This window comes from Panthera onca, chromosome X (assembly GCF_046562875.1).
Source record: "Panthera onca isolate mPanOnc1 chromosome X, mPanOnc1 haplotype 2, whole genome shotgun sequence".
In the NCBI taxonomy this organism is placed as follows: domain Eukaryota; kingdom Metazoa; phylum Chordata; class Mammalia; order Carnivora; family Felidae; genus Panthera; species Panthera onca.
This window is the reverse complement of record NC_138357.1, coordinates 43837018-43862711: the sequence shown is the minus strand read 5'-3', so window position 1 is coordinate 43862711 and position 25694 is coordinate 43837018. Positions and strand designations below refer to the sequence as shown.

Below are 25694 nucleotides of genomic sequence, written 5' to 3'. Positions count from 1 at the left end.
CACAAATAATAATGGATGCAGGGCAATTATCCCCAATTAACAAAAAGTAAAGCATAGCACAAGTCCTCCTGGTGGTGCTTGCTAGTTAACTAATATTATAATATTATAATATTAATTTAACTACAGACAATATTATTATGGATGTGCTATAATTATGCCTCTTTTACCACGGGGACAGTCAATACCCAGGCACAGTGACATATATTAATTCTTTAATGTTAACCTAAATGCACATAGTAACATCACAGAATGTCCTATTACCATACCCACTTTTGATAGGGAAAGTGGCGAGGCCAGCATCCGGGGTAGCGAAAAGTGTAACTATGGCGCCGGCGCTACGCAGATGCACGCTACACCCAGGAATGCTCCGAACCTGGCCCTCTCCCTGGCGGGGATGGGCAGGGCCAGCTGCGCAGTGGATGGCGCCCCTTTGAGCACCCTCTCGAACACGTGGGTGCTACAGGTAATTACCCTGCGCCGCATCCCCCAATCGCCCCACCCCCAGCTGAAGCATAGGCTTCCGGCCGGCCTGCGTTCCCTCAGCCCTTGGCATGCCTTGGCAAGCTCTTTCAAGAGCTCTACCTTATAGCGTCGGTCGCTGGGGCGAGGCGCTCCACCGCTCCAGTGTTTCAGACGTTTACTCCTGGAGGCCATGCGGGCCAACCCATCCCCCAGGTGCCCCTTGGCTGCCGCCGCCCTCCCAGTCCGGGCGTAGACGAGGGGGGATGGGGAGGGGGAGACCGGGCGGGGCTGCCGCTGGGAGCGACGGAGGGGAGAAACTGTTTCCCCCTTCCATTATCATCCTTCCTGGACACCAATGTAGATGAGGCTGGAGTTCAGGGTGCCGACCATGCACACGTTGTGAGTGGATGGGGAACAGATGCGCTTGGGGTATGGAGTAAGGAAAGTAAGTGTTCAGGGTCTGGGAGATGCTTCTGGAGATAATGTGAATGGGTGGAGGTTGTCAAGCCACCCATCCCTTTGTCCGGTTTGTCCTGGAATCAGTAATTGCCCCCATCCCCAACTTATTTGAACAGAGTAATGAAGGAAGTTGGCAGCCAGTGAGCTAAGTGGATATATGAGGGAACAGCGTACTAGGCATAGGGCACAGCCATTGGAAAGGCCTGGAAGCTAGAAGAAGCTCTGCTGGTTTTATGAATTATCAGAAGGGCCCTAGCACAAATAACAAAAAAATATATTTACGAACTAACATGTAAGTCTCAACTTTATTTAGTCCTACACTTCTTTTTTAGGATAGTCACAACTGTATATGATAAATGTTTATTTAAATGTATAGTATTTTATATAAGGCATATATTAGGATGAATCACAAAATTGTCAATATTTAAACTTTTTGGCTTATAAAAGCAGCCATTTCAGTGATTCAAACTATTATAGTTAACTTATAAATATATTTATTTATAACAATTTACTTTATACTATAAATATACACTATGATTACATAAACATAAGGTGAATATATTATACAAATATATGCAAATTTATAAACTACAAGTATGATATGCAATCTGTAAGAGTAAATCTATATGTAATTTATAAAATGTAAATATTATATGCAATCTTTAATAATGTAGTATTTTTATAATATAGCATATACCAATTATAGGTATATACATATTACTCTACACTGTTTTATGTAATTAATATGAAAACACATGTTAAAATATTTCATAATGGCCATTTGAAATGAAATTTATAGGTATTGTGACTTACCCCTGCCTTAAATTTGGAAAGAAAATAATGACCTAACTTTAATATAAAGAGGATATAAAAGACACTTTTTATTGAAATAATGTGTATTGTTACATATAAATGCTTGGAAAGTACAATAGAAGAATTAATAAAATAGATATGTAGTTAATAGAAGTAGTAGTAGTCAAAGTAGTAATAGAAAAGACTTGCTGAGTACTTACTATCTGTGTGCCAGGCACTGTTCTAAGCATTTGAAGTGCACTGATGTATTTAATCCTTACAGCCCCCTGACAGTCAGAACCAGCAGAGGGTTTCCATTATTTGGTTAGCTCAGCAGGATGAGGGGTTTATAGTGGCCAAATGATGTGCTAAACTTGCAAATGTACAGGGAAATAAGTTATCTAAAGAAGATGACTAAGCCCTAATAGGTACTTACTTTGGAGTCACTTTTCCTAGTTGACACAGAATTTGATTTGCAATAGAGGCAGCCAGGTGCAGAGTTGAAGATGTGGGCCCTGCTTGTAACTTTTAGAACCTTGCTATTTGATGAGCAACAATTGTGTCTCTGCCGTGAATCAGAACTTTCTCCATAACAGAGCAGAACTTCGACTGAGGTTCAATCAGAGGTCTTATCCTGAAATCTGTGTGGCAGCACATGGCATAGAAACAACTAACTTTGGGCAGAAAACACCTACAGACTCTGAGGTTTGTCCCCACTAGGGTTCTGTGTGTGAGATGTACAGTGTGCACGTTATGCGGAATGTGCACACCTCTAAGCACACGCTCTTAGACCTCAGTTGACTGGAACCCACATCACAAGAGCCCTCAGTTAAATGGCTTTCATTCCCACCTCCTATATTCCCCATTGTAAGAAACTTTTAGTCACTATAGTAATTTTTTTCAGGATACCTATTTATGTATGCAAGAATCTAAAAGTTGGAAGGAATAGTGGTTATATCTAGACAGGAGTTTGAGGTAAGGATGGGACTGTGTATGGTGGTTAAAGGGGACATTAGCTATATCTGCAATGCTTTATTTCTTTAATAAAACAAAGCTACTGAAAGCAAATTGGAAAAAAGTTCACATTATTAAATTTGGATGGTAAAATCATGGGAATTTGTAATATTTTTTTAGTTCTCTGTAATTTTGAAATTAAGGAAAAAAATCAAAAAGAATATTGCCAGGGGGAGATTTTTCAATTTAGCACATATACATCTTGTCTTCTTGATGAAAGACCTTATCAACCATCAGATAATCTGATTTATTGGTGCTTCATTAGAGCTTGTCTAGTTTAATGCCTCCATTTCTTTTCAGAGTAGAAACTGACTTTCTCAAATGTCATGTATCTTTTTAAATGAGCAGAGGTGAAATGAGAACCCAGGGTCTCTGATCTCTAGCTAGCTTAATGTTCTTTTCACTCTGTTATGCCTTTTTCTTATACTGCCTTGGCATTGGAGTCTAGGGTGATGACCCCGAGGGCCTGACAAATCCTCATTGAATCCAGAAGGATTTCGGTCTCATCATGATTCTTTACTTACTAAAGCATAAAAGTGGATTTGGATGTTTTATTTTTTATTTTTTTATTATTTTTTTATTTTTAATGTTTATTTTTGAGACAGAGAGAGACAAAGAATGATCAGGGAGGGGCAGAGAGAGAGGGAGACACAGAATTGGAAGCAGGTTCCAGGCTCTGAGCTGTCAGCACAGAGCTTGAACTCACAAACCGCAAGGTCATGACCTGAGCAGAAGTTGGACTCTTAACCAACTGAACCACCTAGGAGCCCCTATTATTTTTGACTTTTAAATTTGCATCCAAGTTAGTTAGCATATAGTGCAACAATGATTTCACGAGTAGATTCCTTAATGCCCCTTGCCCATTTAGCCCATGCCCCCTCTCACAACGCGCTCCAGCAACCCTCTGTTCTCTATATTTAAGAGTCTCTTATGTTTTGGCTGCCTCCCTGTTTTTATATTAGTTTTGCTTCCCTTCCCTTAATCTGTTTTATGTCTTAAATTCCTCAGATGAGTGAAGTCATATGACTTTTATCTTTCTCTGACAGACTAATTTCACTTAGCATAATACTCTCTAGTTCCATCCATGTAGTTGCAAATGGCAAGATTTCATTCTCTTTAATTGCCAAGGAATACTCCATGGTATATATATATATATATATACCACATCTTCTTTATCCATTTATCCGTCGGTGGACATTTGGGCTCTTTCCATACTTTGGCTATTGTCGATAGCACTGCTATAAACATTGGGGTGCATGTGCCCCTTTGAAACAGCACACCTGTATCCCTTGGGTAAATACCTAGTGGTGCAATTGCTGGGTCTTAAGGTAATTCTACTTTTTTTTTTTTTTTTTTTTTTTTTTTTTTTTTTGAGGAACCTCCATACTGTTTTCCAGAGTGGCTGCACGAGTTTGCATTCCCACCAGCAGTGCAAAAGAGATCCTCTTTGCATCCTCGCCAACATCTGTTGTTGCCTGAGTTGTTAATTTTAGCCATCCTGACTGGAGTGAGGTGGTATCTTACTGTGGTTTTAATTTTATTTCCCTGACAATGAGTGATGTTGAACATTTTTTCATGTGTTTCTTAGCCATCTGGATGTCTTCTTTGGAAAAGTGTCTATTCATGTCTTTTGCCTATTTCTTTACTGGATTATTTGTTTTTTGGGTGTTGAGTTTGATAAATTCTTTATAGAGTTTGGATACTAACCCTTTATCTGATATGTCATTTGCAAATATCTTCTCCCATTCTGTCGGTTGTCTTTTAGTTTTGTTGATAGTTTTCTTCTCTGTGCAGAAGCTTTTTATCTTGATGAGGTCCCAGTAGTTCATTTTTGCTTTTGTTTCCCTTTCCTCTGGGGACATGTTGAGTAAGAAGTTGCAGCAGAGGTCAAAGAGGTTTTTGCCTGCTTTCTCCTCCAGAATTTTGATGGCTTCCTGTCTCACATTTAGGTCTTTCATCCATTTTGAGTTTATTTTTGTGTATGGTATAAGGAAGTGGTCCAGGTTAATTTTTCTGCATATTGCTGTCCAGTTTTCCCTGTACCATTTGCTGAGGAGACTATCTTTATTCCATTGGATATTCTTTCCTGTTTTGTCAAAGATTACGTTTGTGGGTCCATTTCTGGGTTCTCTATTGTGTTCCATTGATGTGAGTGTCTGTTTTTGTGCCAGTACCATATTGTCTTAATGATTACAGCTTTGTAATACATCTTGAAGTCTGGGATTGTGATGCCTCCAGCTTTGGTTTTCTTTTTCAGGATTGCTTTGGCTATTTGGGCTCTTTTCTGGTTCCATAAACATTTTAGGATTATTCTAGCTCTGTGCAGAATTCTGGTATTATTTTTATAGGGATTGAAGATTTGGATGTTTTATTATTATTTTATTATTGTTTCCATTTTATTTTTTATTATTTTTTAGGAATATAACTTATTGTCAAATTGGCTTACATACAACACCCAGTGCTCATCCCAACAAGTTCCCTCCTCAATGCTCATCACCCATTTTCCCCTCTTCCCCAACCCTCCATCCACCTTCATTTTGTTCTCTATATTTAAGAATCTCTTGTGGTTTGCATCCCTCCCTCTCTGTTTGTAACTGTTTTTCCCCCATCCCTTCCCCCATGGTCTTCTGTTAAATTTCTCAAGATCTACATATGAGTGAAAACATGTAATATCTGTCCTTCTCTGACTGACTTATTTCCCTAAGCATAATGCCTTCCATTTCATGCACGTTGCTGCAAATGGCATGATTTCATTCTTTCTCATTGCCAAGTAGCATTCCATTGTATATATAAACCACATCTTTATCCATTCGTCACTTGATGGACATTTAGGCTCTTTCCATAATTTGGCTAGTGTTGAAAGTGCTGCTATAAACATTGGAGTACATGTGCCACTATGCATAAGCACTCCTGTATCCCTTGGGTAAATTCCTAGTAGTGCTATTGCTGGGTCATAGGGTAGTTCTATTTTTAATTTTTTGAGGAAACTTCACACTGTTTTCCATAGAGGCTACACCAGTTTGCATTCCCACCAACAGTGTAAGAGGGTTCCCATTTCTCTATATCCTCGCCAGCATCTGTAGTTTCCTAATTTGTTCATTTTTAGCCACTCTGACCGGTGTGAGGTGGTATCTCAGTGTGGCTTTGATTTGTATTTCCCTGATGATGAGTGACTTTGAACATCTTTTCATGTGTCTGTTGGCCATTGGGATGTCTTTTTTGGAAAAGTGTCTTATTCATGTCTTCTGCCCATTTCTTCACTGGATTATTTGTTTTTCAAATGTTGAGTTTGGTAACTTCTTTATAGATTTTGGATACTAACCCTTTATCCGATATGTCATTTGCAAATACGTTTTCCCATTTCTTCAGTTGCCTTTTAGTTTTGTTGATTGTTTCTTTTGCAGTGCAGAAGCTTTTTATCTTGATGAGGTCCCAATACTTCATTTTTGCTTTTGTTTCCCTTGCCTTTGGAGATGTGTCGAGTAAGAAATTGCTGCAGCTGAGGTCAAAGAGGTTGTTGCCTGCTTTCTCCTCTAGGATTTTGATGGTTTCCTGTCTCACATTTAGATCTTTCATCCATTTTGAGTTTATTTTTGTGAATGGTGTAAGAAAGTGGTCTAGTTTCATTCTTCTGCATGTTGCTGTCCAGCTCTCCCAGCACCATTTGCTAAAGAGACTGTCTTTTCCATTGGATACTCTTTCCTGCTTTGTCAAAGATTCATTGGCCATACATTTGTGGGTCCAATTCTGGGTTCTCTATTCTATTCCATTGGTCTATGTGTCTGTCTTTGTGCCAATACCATACTGTATTGATGATTACAGCTTTGTAGTAGAGGCTAAAGTCTGGGATTGTGATGATGCCCGCTTTGGTTTTCTTTTCCAACATTACTTTAGCTATTCGGGGCCTTTTGTGGTTCCATACAAATGTTAGGATTGCTTGTTCTAGCTTCGAGAAGAATGTTGGTGCAATTTTGATTGGGATTGCATTGAATGTTTAGATTGCTTTGGGTAGTATTGACACTTTAACAATATTTATTCTTCCAATCCATGAGCATGGAAAGTTTTTCCATTTCTTTGTGTGTCTTCAATTTCCTTCATAAGCTTTCTATAGTTTTCAGCATACAGGTCTTTTACATCTTTGGTTTATTCCTAGGTATTTTATGGTTCTTGGTGCAATTGTAAATGGGATCAGTTTCTTTATTTCTCTTTCTGTTGCTTCCTTATTGGTGTATAAAAATGCAACCAATTTCTGTACGTTGATTTTGTACCCTGCAACTTTGCTGAATCATGTACCAGTTCTAGCAGCTTTTTGGTGGAGTCTTTCGGGTTTTCCATGTAGAGTATCATGTTGCCTGCAAAAAGTGAAGATTTGACTTCTTCTTTGCCAATTTGGATGCCTTTTATTTCATTTTGTTGTCCGATAGCTGATGCTAGGGCTACCAACACTATGTTAAACAGCAGTGGTGAAAGTGAACATCCCTGTCTTGTTCCTGATCTCAGGGGGAATGCTCTCAGTTTTTCCCCATTGAGGATGATATTAGCTGTGGGCTTTTCATAAATGGCTTCTATGATGTGTAAGTATGTTCCTTCTATCCTGACTTTCTTGAGTGTTTTTTTAAGAAGAATGTTGCATTTTGTCAAATGCTTTTTTGCAGCTATTGACAGGATCATATGGTTCTTATCCTTTCTTTTATTAATGTGATGTATCACGTTGATTGATTTGTGAATACTGAACCAGCCCTGCATCCCAGGAATAAATCCCACTTGATCATGGTGAATAATTCTTTTTATATGCTGTTGAATTCAATTTGTTTGTATCTTGTTGAGAATTTTTACATGCAGATTCGGATGTTTTAAAAAAGATTTTCAATAATCCAAAAGTTAATCTATAGCGAATGTGAAAATCAATTAACCAAAGCAGTTCACTCCATTAGCACTTAGTTGTGCAAGGTCTAATGTAATGAAAATATATAAAACTACATTCAGTAAGACCTACTAAGTGTCTTGTCCATGAGGTACTTGAGCATAAATGAAAAAAAACAAACAGGAGTCTATGACCTTGAACCAATGAGCCAATTAATATGTTAGGAAAACGAGGATGCCATTCCTAACTTACACCTAGGTAAACTAAAGTCTGGGCATGACTCAGATTTGTTTGGGGAGGATTGGAAGGTGGGAGAAGTGGTATGAGATTGCAGACAGGAAAGAGCTGAGTGGGCAAGGGCCTACAGCATAACTGTTCCCTGACAAGCATGACTAGGGTAGGACTAGGAGTGAGGAGGTCAGTCTGTCAAGAGCAAGGTGTCTGATTTGGAAGAGCTTGGGTAGTAGAATTGTTGATTTTGGCTGACTTACCAGAGAATCGTGAGTTCTGGGACAGGGATGTAGCATAGATTTTATTTTTTATTCCTGTTTCTAGTGATGCTGGCTAATGGAAAGGTGGCCGTCACTTGTAATTGTGAACACATTTTTTACATTTGGGTCTATCTCCTGATATTTCTTTTTTTTTAATTTTTTTTAACGTTTATTTATTTTTGAGACAGAGAGAGACAGAGCATGAATGGGGGAGGGTCAGAGAGAGAGGGAGACACAGAATCCGAAACAGGCTCCAGGCTCTGCGCGGTCAGCACAGAGCCCGACGCGGGGCTCGAACTCACGGACAGCGAGATCATGACCTGAGCCGAAGTTTGCCGCCCAACCGACTGAGCCACCCAGGCGCCCCTATCTCCTGATATTTCTATCAGAGTTTGGACACATCACTGCTTCCGGTGGTGGGTAGCAGTAGGAAGAATCTTAAGGTCTTTGATAAATACAAAAAACATTCGATTATTAGGAAATTTGGGAGGAAAAAAAACCTACATGATTTCATCCCATAAACATTTAATGAATGCCTACTATGTACAATGCACCAGACCTTGTCCTAGGAATACAGAGTAAATGAGATGCCCATCTAACTGGGAAGATGTGTAGACAAAACATATGGTGAGGGGAAAGGATTCATATGGAGCAATGAAGTACGGTTTCGTAGAAGAAGTGGCATTTGAAGCTGGATCTTGGAGGATTCGTAGATCTCAATAGACACAGAGGCAAGGATATTCTAGAGGAAGGAACCAGAAGAGCAAAGACAGAGAGAGGTGATTGGCATATTCAGGGAAGGTGAGTATTGACTGAAGTGTAGGATGTGAGGAATAATAGGGAGGGGCAGAAAAGACAAGCAGTCTAGGGTGAGCCAGGGGAGCCAGGCTTAGGGATTTGCATACTGGGAGTCACTGCAGATTTTGAGCAGTGAAGGGACATGGTCATATACTTCAGAAAGATCACTTTGGTAGCAGTTTAAAGAACAGATTGGAATGAGAGGGTTAGAGAATCATTTAGAAGAGAATTGCAATAGTCCAAACAAGATATGAGACTCGGACCTAGACTTTCACAACTATGAAGATGGAGAGGAGGGGAAGAATTTAACTGTTCAGAAATGACTAGCTCCTATAATGTCTTATTGGAGGATCAGGGGGAGGTCAGTGGGAAGGGAAAGGCAAGATTCAGGGATGACTTTGAAAGATTTTTATTTGGATAACTGCAAACATAGGAGGCAGAGCAGATTTGGCATGGAAGATAAATTCACTGCCAAGCATTCTGGATTTGAGGGGGCAGCAGAAAGCCTGCTAGAGGGATTGGTGGGCAGTGCTGATATCCTGTCTTCCACAGGCTCATTTGCTGCCGCAGCCTCCATATTAACATTAGTGCATCTGAGAAGGGCTCCTGGCTAATGACTAATTCCCAAGGAAGCTCTCATCAGGTCTCAGGTAATCAGGAGTTGAGGAGTTGGTTGTAATGTTTCACGTGGCTTCACCTCCAGAACATAATTGAGGCTCATTTGTCACGTAAAGATCTAAGGAATGATCTTGACAAAGCATAGCACAGATCCTGTAATGAAAAGGAAATGAAGATGGTTGCCAGCCCATTATTAAGCGTAATAACTAGGTTGAAATGAGATGAAAGACTTCATTTAGGCAGAACCTTTTCATTGACGAATGGTAGTGGGTAAAAGTGTGAAAGGAAAGCATATAATCCAATTCATAAAAAGTGTGGAAATGCTTTTTAAAACCTGAAGCAATAATCACTCATTCTATTTATAGAGCTGGAGTGGGGAATAGTTTCTCTATTGATGGATACTGATGCACAGATGAAAGTTTTAAAATAATTTTTTCTACTGACAGAACTTTATTTAAGAAATAATGAAATAGCTCTGTCCATATTTCCAGGCTAGGGGCAAGGAGGCATGGGTCCAGTAGTAAGGATGCAGGCCATTTACTTCTTGAAGAGTTTGACATCTTGTGCTTGGGGCTGCCCACTTGAGGCATATAATGTTCACTGTGATGCGTATAAATACAAAGAAACTTGTCTTTAGGTGTGTGTTTGGGGGAGAGCTGAGAGAAATAGAAAGCATTTAACTCCCACATTAAAATATTAAGAATAAAGAGAATAACATTGTGTTTAATAATTATGATACATAAATACAAATGTTAAACACACAACTTTATTCCTAGATTATAATTTTAGGAATTGGGTGATCATTCCTAAATATTTAGTTTTAAATAAATCAATATGGGTCAGATAAAATTGATCCAAGTTTTAGATCTGATCTTCAGAGGTTAAATCAAGTACACAAATTATTAAGAATGCATTATTCTGTAAGTACTGTGTGTAATTCATAAATAATTGGCATATATTATTTTATGGCTATTATTCCCACAATGATTATTGGAGGATAGATTATCAGTCAGCTGGAAAGGTCTACTCTCCAGGACAGGAATGTGTTCTTTGGAATACATATGACAATTTGGATAGCATCAAGCAAATTTTTAATATTTTAATGGATCATGAGCTAGGATGTAGAGTATAGGAGGCAGTATATAGAACACGCAGTGATTAAGAACATAAGTTCTCGAGTCCAACTCATCTGCGTTGGGATCCACACTCTACCATCACAACCTGAGTGTCCTTGAGAAAGTCATTTAAACACTAATTCTTTTTTTTCTCCTCAGTAAAATGGGAATGATAAGAGTCCCTATCTCCCTCAGTTAATATGATAATGAAATGAGAAAAACAATGGCAAAGCACCTATCACAGCACCTAACTGTTCTGTACTAAGAGCTCAGATAATACTAGTGGTTGCTATTGCAGCTTTCTGTGCTGGGTCATCCACCTGCTGTGTGTGTAACTGGTTACCAGTTTGAGCAAGAACTTAGTTGCATACTCAACTTTTGGCTCCCTCTATCATCTGCAGTGGTGCATCCGCAGAAGTGTGCTGTGATTCCCTCCCCAGCAACCAGTGGTTGGCAGATAGCAATTTCTTAATTTTAAAGGTCAGGAGCAGAAAATGCAAGTGCTGAACAAAAAACTTGGACAGCACCCCCTCTAGTGGTGATTTGATGAATTGCCCCCAACAATTGCCCTGTTGATCACAAACAGGAGAGCTGCTATAAAAAAAGGGATATAGTTGACATAGTTACAAGAAAACACGTGGTTTAACAAATGAATTTATTAATCACAAACACATAATAAACTAGTACCAGATGTACCTAAGTTGTAATTAATGTCATCAAGATATCTGGAGCTTGCATATTTTCTCCTGTGCTAATCAGCCATTTAACCTGAACAGATTTCCAACTTGGGGTAAAAGTGCAGAATTAGCAATTCTATACATAGCTATATGTTCTATCCCCCAATAAAAATTGTAATTCACATAGCCATTACAGTCTGTGATTTTACTATATACAATACTTTTTTCCCAAGATAATATTATAATCATTGTTGATAATAACATCTTATCCTCTTTTAGGGATTAATAAACTTTTCTCAGGGTTTTGTTTTCACAGAAGGAAGGTATGGCAAGTTTTTCTCTGCTGGTTGTATTGAGGAGGAAGCCAAGGCTTATAGATTTTCTTTTGCCACCCAGATCACTTTCCATAGGTTTGTATTAGATTTCACCCCTAGGAATCTCCTCTTGGAAAAATAAAATGCATGGAAACTGGCATGTCCCTTTTTGTGTTTCTACCCTTCCTCCTCCCCCTCCTCTTCGAATCTTCATGTCACACTTCCTAAGAATATACTTGTTTGGAAGATTGGAATGAAAATGATTAAAATAGAGACCTGGGTTTTACAGAAACATAAATCTAGGGAGTAGAAATGAAAATTCAAAGAAATACAGTTTTTTTTTAAATACTTGAATTGCTCTTCGTAAGATTTAAGAGTGAACAGACAATGGATAATTTATAAATAGGACGTCTTTTCTAATGGAATGATGGGAATATTTATAACCATATTGAGTTATTGTGAAGCAGAGAACAGGCATGCCCTCACTTATACTTTTGGTGTGTTTGTGCTGTAGCAAGCTTCAATCCAACTGTAGAATTTCCCTGTTTTGGCGGGAAAAGTGTATCCCTTCTTGTAGTGCCTCTATTTACACTTGTGGCTGGTCAGTGAACCTCAGTTCTCAAATCACCTGTGGGAGAAAGTAGGTATGTCCAGAAACCACTTTTCTCAGGAGCTCTTTGGGGGCCAACTTAAATAGGTGTGACTGGAGTTGTGAACAGAAAGGGGCTGGATCACTCTGGATTATAGGCCTGTGCTGATGAGATCAAGCTTGCAGGTTGGCTTCCTCTGTGGGCTACTCAATTCCACTGTGTCCCCAACCTGGCCATAGTCTGCAGCTTTGTCAGCTGCATCACAGTTCTGTATTTGCCAAATATGTATAAAGTGTCGACGCGTGAGGGGCTCTGAAAGTGTGACATGTTATTGAAAACTCCATCTCATGATAGAAATGTGACTTGCACTGGTCACTTTTGGTGGCACCATCTTTGATTCCTGCAACGACCCTTGGCTAATTGAATTGTATGTGACCTTTCTCTTCTTCCTGCCTTTTTGTGACCCTCTCGTACCTTTCAGTGCTTCTCCCTTAACCTCACGGTTTCACTTCCTTTATGCTGCCTTGTTACATGCCTTTCTAGGTCTCTTACCATAGTACATCCTTCTTAGTTGCTTCACTACTCCAAAATCTAAAAAATAAATGTACTATCTCATATTCTATCTCCTTTTGCCCCACTCTCGGTTTGTTTCCTAGGACTAGAAATCCAAGAGAAACAAATCATACCATCATGTTGGAATCTATTAATGGTCTAATACTCTCTAGGTATAAGACTATAATGCCTTAACTCATGGGAATGGATTTCTACTGATGAAAGATCAGTGTGGGAAAATATTTGGTGGCAGATGGTCCTTTACGGATCCCTGGCATCAACCCTTTGTCTGCTTTTGGGGAAGATTCCCTCAGGTCTCTCGATATACTTTATATTGTAACCTTGTATTGTGGATGCTAAAGGAAAAGAATAAGAGGGATAACATTTGGAAATTGTTTTCCCCATTACTGCAAGGCTGTTTTCTGTCTATTGACTACCTTATAACTAAATACTCCCTTTGCTAGCTAACCAAGAGAACAGAGGAAAAGGAACTATGAATCTATTAAATCAAATACATTTTGCTCAGATAGTACTTAAAAGGAAATGAATTCTCAGTATACTCTCAAGGTTTGTATGATAAAGCTAATTGTAAAGGCTGTTAAATGTCTTCAACTGCCTTTGAGTATGATCATTGTGTCTCAGGAGCAGATATTTTGATTATCTTCAATACCAACCATGTCCTGTCACTAATGGGCCAAACCAGCCTGTTAACATTGTAAAGGTGTAGATTATACAGCAGATGGTTTAAAGGAAGTAACTAAAGGGATTTAGGGAACGAATGGAAAAAACATTCCAAAAGCTTTTTTTTTTTTCATATTAAGTAGGTAATTATAGAGGTTGAGGCTACTTTGTTAAGCCAAATTTGTTAACTTGCTATGCATCTTAAGGTTGGGGGTGGGGGGGAACTGGACTGTTATATAGCCTTTAAATCACCTCCAGGTTTTTATTGTTCTTGATGCATGGGAACAGTGTCACAGACAATCCATAAAAAAGAATAATATAAAATACACTTAAAGATGATAAAACAATATTTTAAAAACTTTTTTAATCTTTATTTGTTTTTGAGAGAGAGAGACAGCGTGGGAGCTTGAGAGGAACAGAGAGAGAGGGACACAGAATCCGAAGAAGGCTCCAGGCTCTGAACTGTCAGCACAGAACCCCACACAAGGCTTGAACCCACGAACCATGAGAGCATGACCTGAGCCGAAGTCAGACACTTAACCAACTGAGCCACCAAAACAATAAATATTAAAATTATGTTTAGTCTGGAGATGTATTGGCAGTAATTTACCATGACCCAGAATGTTTAATTAATGCAGATTTCCCCTATTATTGACAGTTAATTAGACTGATACATGACAGGTAAACAACCAATACCAGGGAGTGAATTAAAAGCCCCTCCCGCCAAGAAATAGTGTCATCAGTACATATTTATTCTAATCCAGTTGTACCTTCTTGCCTTCAACAATGCATCATGATCATCAAAATCCATAGTGGTGAATCTGGTGCCTTCTGAATCCTCAAAAAAAGTTCAAATGCCCTTCAGTATAAATTTAGAATGAGATATTTATTTGATTATTGATTTATTTCTAATGAATATTTCTCCTACAGAAAAGGATTTGAGGCAGCTTATAATAAAAGCCCATACATAGCAAAGCAGTGAAAAATGAAGTCAGAAAGAGATTCCAGAATCGACAGAGTCCAAAAACTTTCTGAGGCTGTAGACTGCTTCAAAGATCTGTTAAAGAGCTGTGGAACATCTCCCCAGAAAAGTATAACTATGCAAATAGGCACAAAAACCTTGAAGTCTATCCACGTACCCACCCTGGGTGTCCTTGAACCCCAGGTCAAGAGCCTGTGTATAGAGAGGGGGGTGCCTGGGTGGCTCAGTCGGTTAAACACCCAACGTCGGCTCAGGTCATGATCTCATGATTTGTGGGTTCGAGCCCCACGTCGGGCTCCGTGCTGACAGCTTAGAGTCGAGCCTGCTTTGGATCTGTGTCTCCCTCTCTCTCTGTCCTTCCCCTGTTCATGCTCTGTCTCTCTCTCTCTATCAAAAATAAATAAATGTTAAAAATTTTTAAAAAAGAACCCTTGTATAGAGAAAGCAAAATATGGAGGTAAGATAGTTATTGCACTTGAGTATTGCATTTAGCCCTGAGCTTTCTGTCCAACTGAGGTTAAAAGATGGCTACAGGGTTCTCAACTTCTAAAAAAGGAAGCAGGTCAGTTTACAAGATTATAAGTGAAACATATAATTTTTAAATGGCAATGTTTATACAGTTTTGTAAAGGGTAATAAAGTAATATAAAGGGAGGTAGCATAATTTGGTGAAATTCTTTGAAATTAAGTAATTGGAAGTAGAATATCTATGCTAATTGTGTTGACAGGCATATTAAATTAGCCAGTGTCTCATTTCTAGCCATTCTGGAGAAGAGGGAATTTACTGTATATGTCTTTCTTTAATGGTAGATTTACCCACCTAATATTATTTGATTAAAGCTGATATTAATATAATATATTCCCATGAGCAAATACCATCTAAACAGTGAGAGAGGCCTTAGGGTATAAAAAGAAATCGAACTGTGATTAAATATCTGCTATTAATAGGTCATACCATGGAAAACTGGCATATAGATAATGACAGATAATCACTTTAGGTGCCTACTGCTTTCAACTTTTCTCAAAGGCAAATAAATAACACAGTCATTCCTATCACAATTATAGGCAGAGGCACTATAGGGTAGGGGTAAAGAACACAGTCTGTAGAATCAGAGACTGGTTTTCTACCACTTATTAACCATGTGACTTTGGGAAAAGTCATTGAACTTGTCTGAGTCTCTAGTTCTTTTCTGTAAAATAAGAATCATAAAAATGTGAATCTAAGGGCTGCTCTTAGGCTGTACAAGGGTCCCCTGGAAGTATTTCTTTTGTGGGGCTCCTGTCCAAAAAATTTAAGTCACCTAAAATCAACATGTCACTGTCATCCTAGAAGTCCAGTCTCACACAATCCTGTGAAGCAAATACCACATGACTAACAGGAGTAATGCATTTGCCAGGCCATTCTGCCAGAACTGGGGCCTTGCGGTGGGGCCCCAGGACAGCCACATAAACACCAGTGCTGGAACTACTTGGAGCATCCAGTTAACTGCAAGCATAAGTTTGCTGTGAGGACTGGGAATTCCCCCAAAGACAAAGGGATAGAACAGGGATCCTCTCTGCCAAGGTCTAAGGAGGATATTGGTCTATCTTAAAGGATCATTGGGAAGATTAAATGAGGTAATCTATATAAAGCATTTGAAGGGCGCCTGGGTGGCTTAGTCGGTTAAGGTCCGACTTCAGCTCAGGTCATGATCTCGTGGTCCGTGAGTTCGAGCCCCGTGTCGGCTTTGTGCTGACAGCTCGGAGCCTGGAGCCTGCTTCGGACTCTGTGTCTCCCTCTCTCTCTGCCCCTCCCCCACTCATGCTCTGTCTGTCTGTCTGTCTCTCTCTCTCTCTTCCTCTCTCTCTCTCAAAAATAAATAAATGTTAAAAAAAATTAAAAAAAAATAAAGCATTTGACATGAAAATTCTGTAAAGCCTGGCTCACAGTAAGTCCTCAGTACATGTTGGCAATGATTAGTATTATAATTAGTATTAACAATGCTCAATGCATTTCATGCCCAATCTGGTTTTCTTTCAGTGGATGGCTGCATTGACTGGTCAGTGGATCTCAAGACATACATGGCTTTGGCAGGTGAACCAGTACGGGTGAAATGCGCCCTTTTCTACAGTTATATTCGCACCAACTATAGCATGGCCCAGAGCACTGGACTCAGGCTTATGTGGTACAAAAACAAGGGTGATTTGGAAGAGCCCATCATCTTTTCAGAGGTCAGGATGAGCAAAGAAGAAGATTCAATATGGTTTCACTCAGCTGAGGCACAAGACAGTGGTTTCTACACTTGTGTTTTAAGGTGAGTGCTGTGTGAAAATATTGCTCAATACCATAGTTAGTCGTCTTTTGATTGGGCCTGGAGTGTATGGAGGTGTTGCTCACATTATACAGTGAATATCTTTGCAGTGCATGGGGAGCTTCAGTAAGTTCAATTCTAATTGTTTATTGGGACTACACAACAAATTCTTATCAAGTTTTCATAAAATGGGACTTACATTTACTGTGCATGCCCATAGAATTTTATAAAAGTTTGTGTTTCATTTCTTAACTCCACCCCTACTGTAGGGTCTTCTAACAATTGTTTTTTCATAGAGCCAATGGGCTCAATGTTCTTAATATCTGACTATGAAAATGGCCTAAAGTATCATTTAGGGTAAGTTCTCTACGTTTTTTGTTGATGGAAAATAGCTTCAGATTTTCCTGGGAGATTTTACTGGGAGATCTCTTAGCAAATAAGCTACTGTTAAAAATTTTCATATGATTTGCACAGTGTCCACTGTATCTAAATGTTCAACATGGAGCCCTATAAACACATGGTCATCCTGAGTTCCTAGGTGCTATACAGGGAATGATGTGTAACAGATACTATTGATTCTTGTAAGAAGTTTATAGTGAAAAGCAATCTGTTTTATCCTAAGGGATTCTACAATATGTCCTTCCTTCCCCTTCCACCCTAGTGCAAGGATCTAGGACGTAGAATCTCAGATAGGGATTGCATTAGGTATTGAAGTAGATAGCTGAGATGACCTTTAAACCACTTTTCAATTCTGCCATTTTGGGAGTCTCTGATCTTGCACACCAGGCACCTACAATCTATTATTTGATTTCAACTTCCTGGAAATGCAGACCCTTCCTATTTTTGCCTCCTGTGGACTTTGATGCCAAAGCTATGTCACCTCTTCATCAAAAGCACTTCAAAACCCCTGGTGAGGCCTCATTGTTCAAAAGGCCAGGGGAACAGGGTGATGTATAAATAATCTTCTTGATGCTCCAGGCATCACTTTTATACGTATGTGTTTTGAGGGAGGAGTGTTGGGGAAGCAAGTGGTGAGTTTAGTTTCTGTTTGTGGTGGACAAAAACTCCAGGATACTGGAGGAAATAGCAGTCATACTTAGTGATAATCAATGCTTTCACCTACTTGGGCAGCTCTCGGAAAAAATGAGAAAAGGATGGTAATTCAGCCTCAGTGAATGATACTATATTCTTTGAGTACTGCTACACTTTTCCTGCTTACCTCCTCTTCACCCCCACCTTCATTAAGTCTTGCCAATCTAAAATAGATGTCTTTTCCTCCTTCTGATCCATTTGCTTGTTTTTTTTCACAGATTTATATTTTTATTTGCAAAGCATTAGTTAACTGTATAGATGTTGTATACTGATAATGAATTATCAACTTAATTATTGCTTACTTTCCCTGGCCTGCTTATATGCCCAGACTTGTTACCCCTCTCCTCTTTTCTCTCCTCTCACCCTATTCTCCTACTCCAAGCAATGCTACTAATCCAGTGTGTATCCTTGCATACATTCTCCCTATTCTTTGAAGTGGAAATATATATATATATATATATATATATATATATATATATATATGGATTTTCTCCTCATTGTTTTACAAAATAAGAGTTTTATATTTCTCTGCATTTTCTTTTCTTAATAAAAATACAGAGTGGGAATCTTTCCAAGTCAATTGATAGAGAGCTCACTTATCCTTTTAAGTATGTAATATTCTGTGTTGCTTAATAGTCTATGATACTACCATTTAGTCAATCAAATTTGTATTTATGTGCATGTATTTTGTTTCCAGCTTTTTATCCCCATAAAATGTACTGTAATAAAAGACCCCTCCATTTGCTTTTAAATAAATGTATAAATTTTAGAACAATTTTAAACTTACAGAATTATTGCAAAGACAGTACAGTAAGTTCCTGTGTGCCCTACACCATTTTTCCCTGTTATTAACATCTTACATGACTTTGGTATATTTGTTACAATTAATGAACCAACAGTGGTACATTGTTATTAACTAGAGTCCATAATAATTCAGATTTTCTCAGATTTTCCTTAATGTCTTTTTTCTATTCCAGGATCCCATCTGGGATACCACATTACATTTAGTTGTTAGCTGTCCTTAACTTCCTTTTGGTTGTGGTGCTTTTTCAACTTTCCTTAATTCTTATGACCTTCACAGTTTGAGGAATACTGTTTAGATATTTTGTAGAATGTCCCTCAGTTGGGATTTATCTGATATTTATTTCATAGTTAGACTGGGATAATGTGTTTTTTTGAGGAAGCCCACAGACATAAAATATGCTCATTACGTCATATCAAGGGTAAAAAGTATCAATATACCTTATTGCTTTTGTTTTGTTTTTTCTTTTATTTCAAGCTTTTATTTAAATTCTAGTTAGTTAACATATAGTATAATATTGGTTTTAGTAGAACTTAATGATACATCACTTACACATAGCACCCAGTGTTCATCACAAGTGCTCTCCTTAATACCCATTCCCCATTTAGCCTATCCCCCTCTCACCTCCACTTTAGCAAACCCTCAGTTTGTTCTCTATAGTTAAGAATCTTTTATGGTTTCCCTCCATCTCTTTTTTTTTTCTTTCCTTCTCCTATGTTCATCTATTATGTTTCCTCAATTCCATATGAGTGAAATCTTATGGCATTTATCTTTCTCTGACTTAATTCACTTAGCATAATGCACTCTAGCTCCATCCACATTGTTACAGATGGCAAGATTTCTTTCTTTTTGATTGCTGAGTAATATTCCACAGTATGTATCTGTGTGTGTGTGTGTGTGTGTGTGTGTGTGTGTGTGTGCATTTCTTTATATTTCAGCACTATAAGATGCTCCAGGATTATCTTGTATATTTCCTGCCCTAGTCCTACAATCAGCCACTTTTCTGAGGGACCTTGATTCCTTTTAATGGAGAATGGCATTAGAAATTTCCATAAGTATGCTCTTTGCTACTGGGGTGTGATTGCTTCTCAGTTGACAGCCTATTTGCTTTTAAACAAAGACATGTAGTATTTCATGCACAATTGAAGTTCCCAGTGTCCCTGAAATCCTGTCTTGTAGATGGCCCTCTCTTTCAAGCACATATCTGATTAAGTTTGTATCTGTTGTTGATATCATCTAAGTCAGTGGTTCTCAAGTCACATGTAGATCAGTAGAAGAGAAAAGGATGATATCCCACCGAGCAGAGGCTTACATTCAAGCATAACTCCTGACATCCTTTATTCATGCAGTAGATCTTAGGGAGTGATTGGGACTGATGGAGTGGGTGAATCTTTTGAATGTTATACTTCCCATATACCTTAGTATGGAAAAAGAAGAGTTTGGGGCCCAATGTTCTAAAGGAAGGAACAGTCTTTGTCAACTTAGGGAAGTCTCTTCTAGAATGATACAAGTGATTTGGATAGCATTTGGCTGTGTTTAATAAATATGCTTTTCAGATCTAGTACTGGCCACTGACTCCAAATATGTGCCAAGTGAGAAATTCAGTCCATATAGGTGATTTTATGCCATTGCCAAGAGAGTATCATTTATAGTGAAAAAGGCTCTGAATTTGACAATGTGTGTATTCACCTAAAATTCCCAATTTAAGGCCACTTTAATGTAATCATGGATGATAATTTTTCTGTGCATTATTGCCCTCATTAAAAATTAGTGTATTAATTTCAGTGTTTAAAAATGCATATATGAAATATTTAATAATATTCTCTATCCATTTGCATCATAGCAAGAAAAATTTACTGTTTGTGATCTTTCTATAGCCAATTACTCAGTTTTGTGTTTTTAATTTAGCCAGTCTCAAGAGTGATTAGTTGAATTTCTCAGCATTTTAGTTAGCGGTTATAGTAATAGAGAAATGATAGAGAAGTGAGTCATATTTTGAGAGGTAGTGCCAGTCCAAAAATTACTGTCTCCCCTGCTTCCCACCTGAATCTTTTCAGTGGAGGCACTTACTAAGATAAAAGTGATGAGAGTAATCCCACATATCACTTTCCCAACAACTTGGAACAAAGGATGACTTAATCTGTGGATGAAGACATATATATCTATATAATCCTGAATTTAATTCACAGGTAGTGAAAAGAGTGATTAAATATTATCAAACATCTGTAGAAACCTGAGTGTTTGGGGATAACGATGGCCAAGTGCAGTGAACCAGTTATAAGTTCAAAAACCATTATGACCATTTACCTCTCCAACAAAGTAAACAGAACAAGAACCCCCTTCTTAAAGGGGTACATAATCCAACCATTTTTGCTCTTTAGTAATCATTAAAATAAATGAGGTTCTCAAAATCTGACTGTCTCACAAACTCTTTCTAAAGGGTTCCTTAGTGCATTTATCCAACCCTGACACATGACATTTGCATTGCTATTCATCACATTTTAGTGATTATTACTCCCAACAAAGCAATATCATCAGAAAAGTTGAGGGGGTAGAGATATTTGAAACAAGGAATGTAGCATGTTGCTAATTATTGAATCTGTACAAAGAGTATATGAGTGTACATTATATTGGTATTTTTATTTTTGAGTATGTTTGAAATGTTCCATATTTAAAAAAATAAATAAATACAAATATACAGTAATTTTGTCTGATTTTAATGGCTCCTAAATGATCCTGACCTATAAATGCCTATGTAGTATATAGTAAACAAGGTTTACATTTTAGTCAACAAATGTTCATTGAGCATGTACAATGGGATTCACTTTATACCATATTGCAAGGAAACCTGTGTCTTTTGAAAGGAAAGTAATTGTCCTAGTCTACCTAAGACACTAAGAAATATGTTTCAACACCTTTCACCCTCCTATCCTACTCCCCATCATGGTTACCAAGAGATTATCAAGGACAGTGAGCTTTCTTATAATTTAATCCCAGTTTAACTGTTAATCCTTGAAAAATTAAGTGTCAACAAGTAGCTTGCTCAAGTACCAATTTCCAGGAGAGCAGATAGTCTCTTGTAGGAAAAATGAGGATTTGGATTTATTATAATTAATTGAACTCAGAAAAGATCAAGATTGTATAGCAGGGTCTTTAGAAAGTGGTGATGCCTTCTCTTGTCTGCATAGGCTAACATGTGATAGAAGTAGTCATCTTTTCCATCTGTTTTTAGATATAAGTGGGAGTCCCTGGTTTAGCTTATTTTTTGTAGCAAGTATGCATAATGGAACACATATATAATATGAAAAGATTAATTAATTCAACCTCTAAAAGTTGATAATCTGCTTGTTTGTAAAATTACAGATAACATAAATAGCACAGTAGTGGCAATTGTAATTTACTTTCATCTCATTAAAAGTTAGATATGCTCGGGGCGCCTGGGTGGCGCAGTCGGTTAGGCGTCCGACTTCAGCCAGGTCACGATCTCGCGGTCCGTGAGTTCGAGCCCCGCGTCAGGCTCTGGGCTGATGGCTCGGAGCCTGGAGCCTGTTTCCGATTCTGTGTCTCCCTCTCTCTCTGCCCCTCCCCCGTTCATGCTCTGTCTCTCTCTGTCCCAAAAATAAATAAAAAACGTTGAAAAAAAAAATTAAAAAAAAAAAAGTTAGATATGCTCTAATATTTAGAAATATAACCATACTGCTGTATGTTATCTATGTAATACTCAGAAATATTAGCCATTTTATTGTACAATACCTATGTAATTTGAATTCCATTCAGTTTGTTTATTTGAGGGGAGCAGATGTTTACAGTATAGTTGGTTAACAGATTACGTGCTTTGTAAGAATTAATGGGTTGTATTTGATAATCATAAAATAAGAATTGATTTCAAATAGTCATGAATGAGCTAGAATGCTGGTATTCCTATATAGATATAGATATAGATATAGATGATATAGATATAGATATAGATATAGATATAGATATAGATATAGATACAGATACAGATATTATTTTGCTCCTATCAAGGTTTTAATTTGTTGCAGGAGTTGCAAATTCAAAATCTCTTCAGGGGCCAAGAAGGTAGATAATGTAATAATTGTGGCAGGCCATCTGAAACATTTTAGGGTGTTGAAGACTATATCAATCTCCTCAGTAATCTCATTTTCATGTTTCTAAACTTGCCACTACCTCTAGCTCACTATTTCTGTACCTCAATTCCAGTAACCTATTGACCCTCCCCCAGAGCTGCCACTCACTGATCCTACAATTTTTTCACTGTCCTTTGCTCTCTTTCCACCTACCATAGTTTAAGTTTCATAATCAGTCATTATAATCACTCCCATATGTACCCTCTTGATTTCTTTGACTCTTTATCCCTTAATCTTACTTGTGAAACCATAGCACTGTTTAAATCAACTCTTTATCTATGCTTGTACCTGCATCCTTGTAGCTGAACTTGACTGAAGGGAGATATATGATAACATTGACTGGTCCCACTTCAAATTCATTATTATAAACTTCAAAAGGACCCTTAATACTGCCAAGTAGTATTACTGTGTATTCCTAGTCTATTCAGTCTTTCATCCTCCTAGATGAGTATTTTACATTGTTCTCCTCAAACGTTAAACATGTCCCCTCGCTTCCCATTTTACTGAAAAAAAAAAAAAAAAACTGAAGCAATTAGGAGAGAACTTCCACTATATTCACCCACTGATTGGCATCTGTATCTGCATACTCTGCCTTCAAGTCTATTATCATTGATGGACTGGCCTTGCTGCTATGTAAGGCCAAATACATCACTTCTGCACTAGATTCAATCTTTATTTGCCTACTCAAGGAAATCACCTGAGCATTTCTCCCACTCTCCTGTATCATGGAATTTCCTATTTCTATTGGATCATTTCCATCAACATACACATAGGACAATATTTATGCCATCTAAAAAAGTGTCAACTCCACTTCTCCTGCCAGCCACTGCCCATCTCCTTGCTTACATTTGCAGCAAAATACTTATTAACAACAAAAAAACAAAAAACAAAACAAAACAAAACAAAAAGCAAAGAAAAAAAGCCCTGCCATCTGCACTTAGGATCTTAAGCTCCTCTCCACTGATTCTCTATTAAACCCATTCCAGTTAGAATTTTGTTTTCGCTACTGCACCAAAATTGCTCTTTTCAGTCTCCAGTGACCTCAGTGATGCTAAATCCAGTGGCCAGGTCAATTTTCACTCCTACTTTTACTTAATCAGTACATATGGCACAATTGATCACCCCCTTATTTTTGACATATGTTCTTTAACCTGACTTCCAGAGAACCACACTATCCTACTTTTCCCTGTACTCTGTCAATTACCCTTTCTTAATTTCCTTTGCTGGTTCCTCATAGTTCCCCTGACCTCTTAATGTTAGGGGACCCTGGTGCTTGGTCCTAGTTTTCTTTTCCATGTCTATCCATACTTACTCCACCCATGATTTGTTTATACAATCTCACAGTTTTATCTCTCACGGTTTTATCTACCATCTGTACACTGATAACTCCAACACATATACCTTCCAGCCCATATCTCTCTCCTAAACTACAGAATCTTTGTTTGTTTGTTTTGTTTTTCTTCCAAATTATTATTTAAATTCGAATTAGTGAACATATAGTATAATATTGGTTTCAGGAGTAGAATTTAGTAATTCATCACTTACATATAACACCCGGTGCTCATTCCAATAAGTACCCTCCTTAATTCCCATCACCCATTTAGCCCATCCCCTGCCCACCTCCCTTCATAAACCCTCAGTTTGTTCTCTATTGGTTTCTTATGGTTTGCTTCTCTCTCTCTCATTTTTTCCCATCCCATTTGTTCTTCTGTTTTGTTTCCTATATTCCACATATGAGTGAAATATGGCATAAAATACAGAATCTTTTATCCAGTAGAATTTTCAGCATATTCACTTGGTGTTAAGACCAGTATGTCCCAAACTGAACTTCTGATCTTCTTCCTGTCTTACCATGGATTCCTAGAAAATAAAACCTGAGGCAAAAGCTATTGTGTATTAGCAACATAGGAGTGAAGGAAAAAGGTAGGGAGGCAGGGGAAAAAGGAGATTATTTCATGATAGTTGATCCAGGAGGAGAAATAGAGAATTTCTTTCTCAGCTCCTATATCCCATTGGTCAATATATTATCCCACAGGCTCTTAACTCACTCAAACGTTGGGGATTACATAGACTGTGCCTTCCATACCACTGCTACCATTCTGGTTCAAGCCACCATCTCTTACCTCTGTTGTTTCAATAACTTCTAATTGGTTTCTCTGCTTTTCTACATGACTCTCTTCAATCTTTCTTAATACCAGTATTCACATATGTTTGTGTTCTACCTAGGACCTTCCAATGGTACACCATTTCATTTGGAAGTAAATTCAAGACCTTTCTAGGGCTTACAAGGCACTTTGACCTTACTGTTTCTCAAACAGGTATACTCTCAGGCAGGTATACTCCAGCTTTAGGGTCTTTGCCCTAACTGTTACCTCTGTCTGGAATACTTTATTCTCCTAGAGCTACATGACTAACTCCCTCATTTCTTTCCATTTTACAGATTCTTCTATTTTAGCCTCATCAGTGCATCTTCTTTGAATATTTTATTTATATATATTCTTAATATTCTCTTCCACTTAGTTACCATTCTCATACTCCTGATATTTTTTACCTTGCTCTGATTTTTCTTTTTACATAGCAATTATTAACTTTTTTGATATATATATATATATATATATATATATATATATATATATAATTTACCTATCATATTTGCTATTGATTTTCTGTCTCCTTAAGCTATGATGTAAGCTTCTTAAGGACAGAGATATTTGTCTTTTTTGCTCCCTGATATAGCTCAAGGGACTATAGTGTATGGCACATAGTAAGTGCTCAGCAAGTGATTATTGGATGAATCAATGAGCTATGTCTCATTTAAAGTCAGGCAGCCACATGATATCCAAATTATTGTTACCGTATAGAAATATAAGACAAATATTGCTGTATCTTCTGATTTTTTGAAAAAATCCTCAAATCTGAATTTTTATATGCAATTTCCTAAATTTAAAATTTA

At 37.9% G+C, this 25694-nt stretch overlaps 1 protein-coding gene across 1 annotated transcript in view; it reads left to right on the top strand.

Moving 5' to 3' along the window:
• Window positions 1-25694, top strand: part of IL1RAPL2 (interleukin 1 receptor accessory protein like 2) — a 1135143-nt gene that overhangs the window by 588650 nt on the left and 520799 nt on the right. The window contains exon 3 of the mRNA XM_081792354.1: window positions 16429-16702. Coding sequence (XP_081648480.1) covers window positions 16429-16702 — 274 coding nt within the window. The remainder of the gene's footprint in view (window positions 1-16428; window positions 16703-25694) is intronic.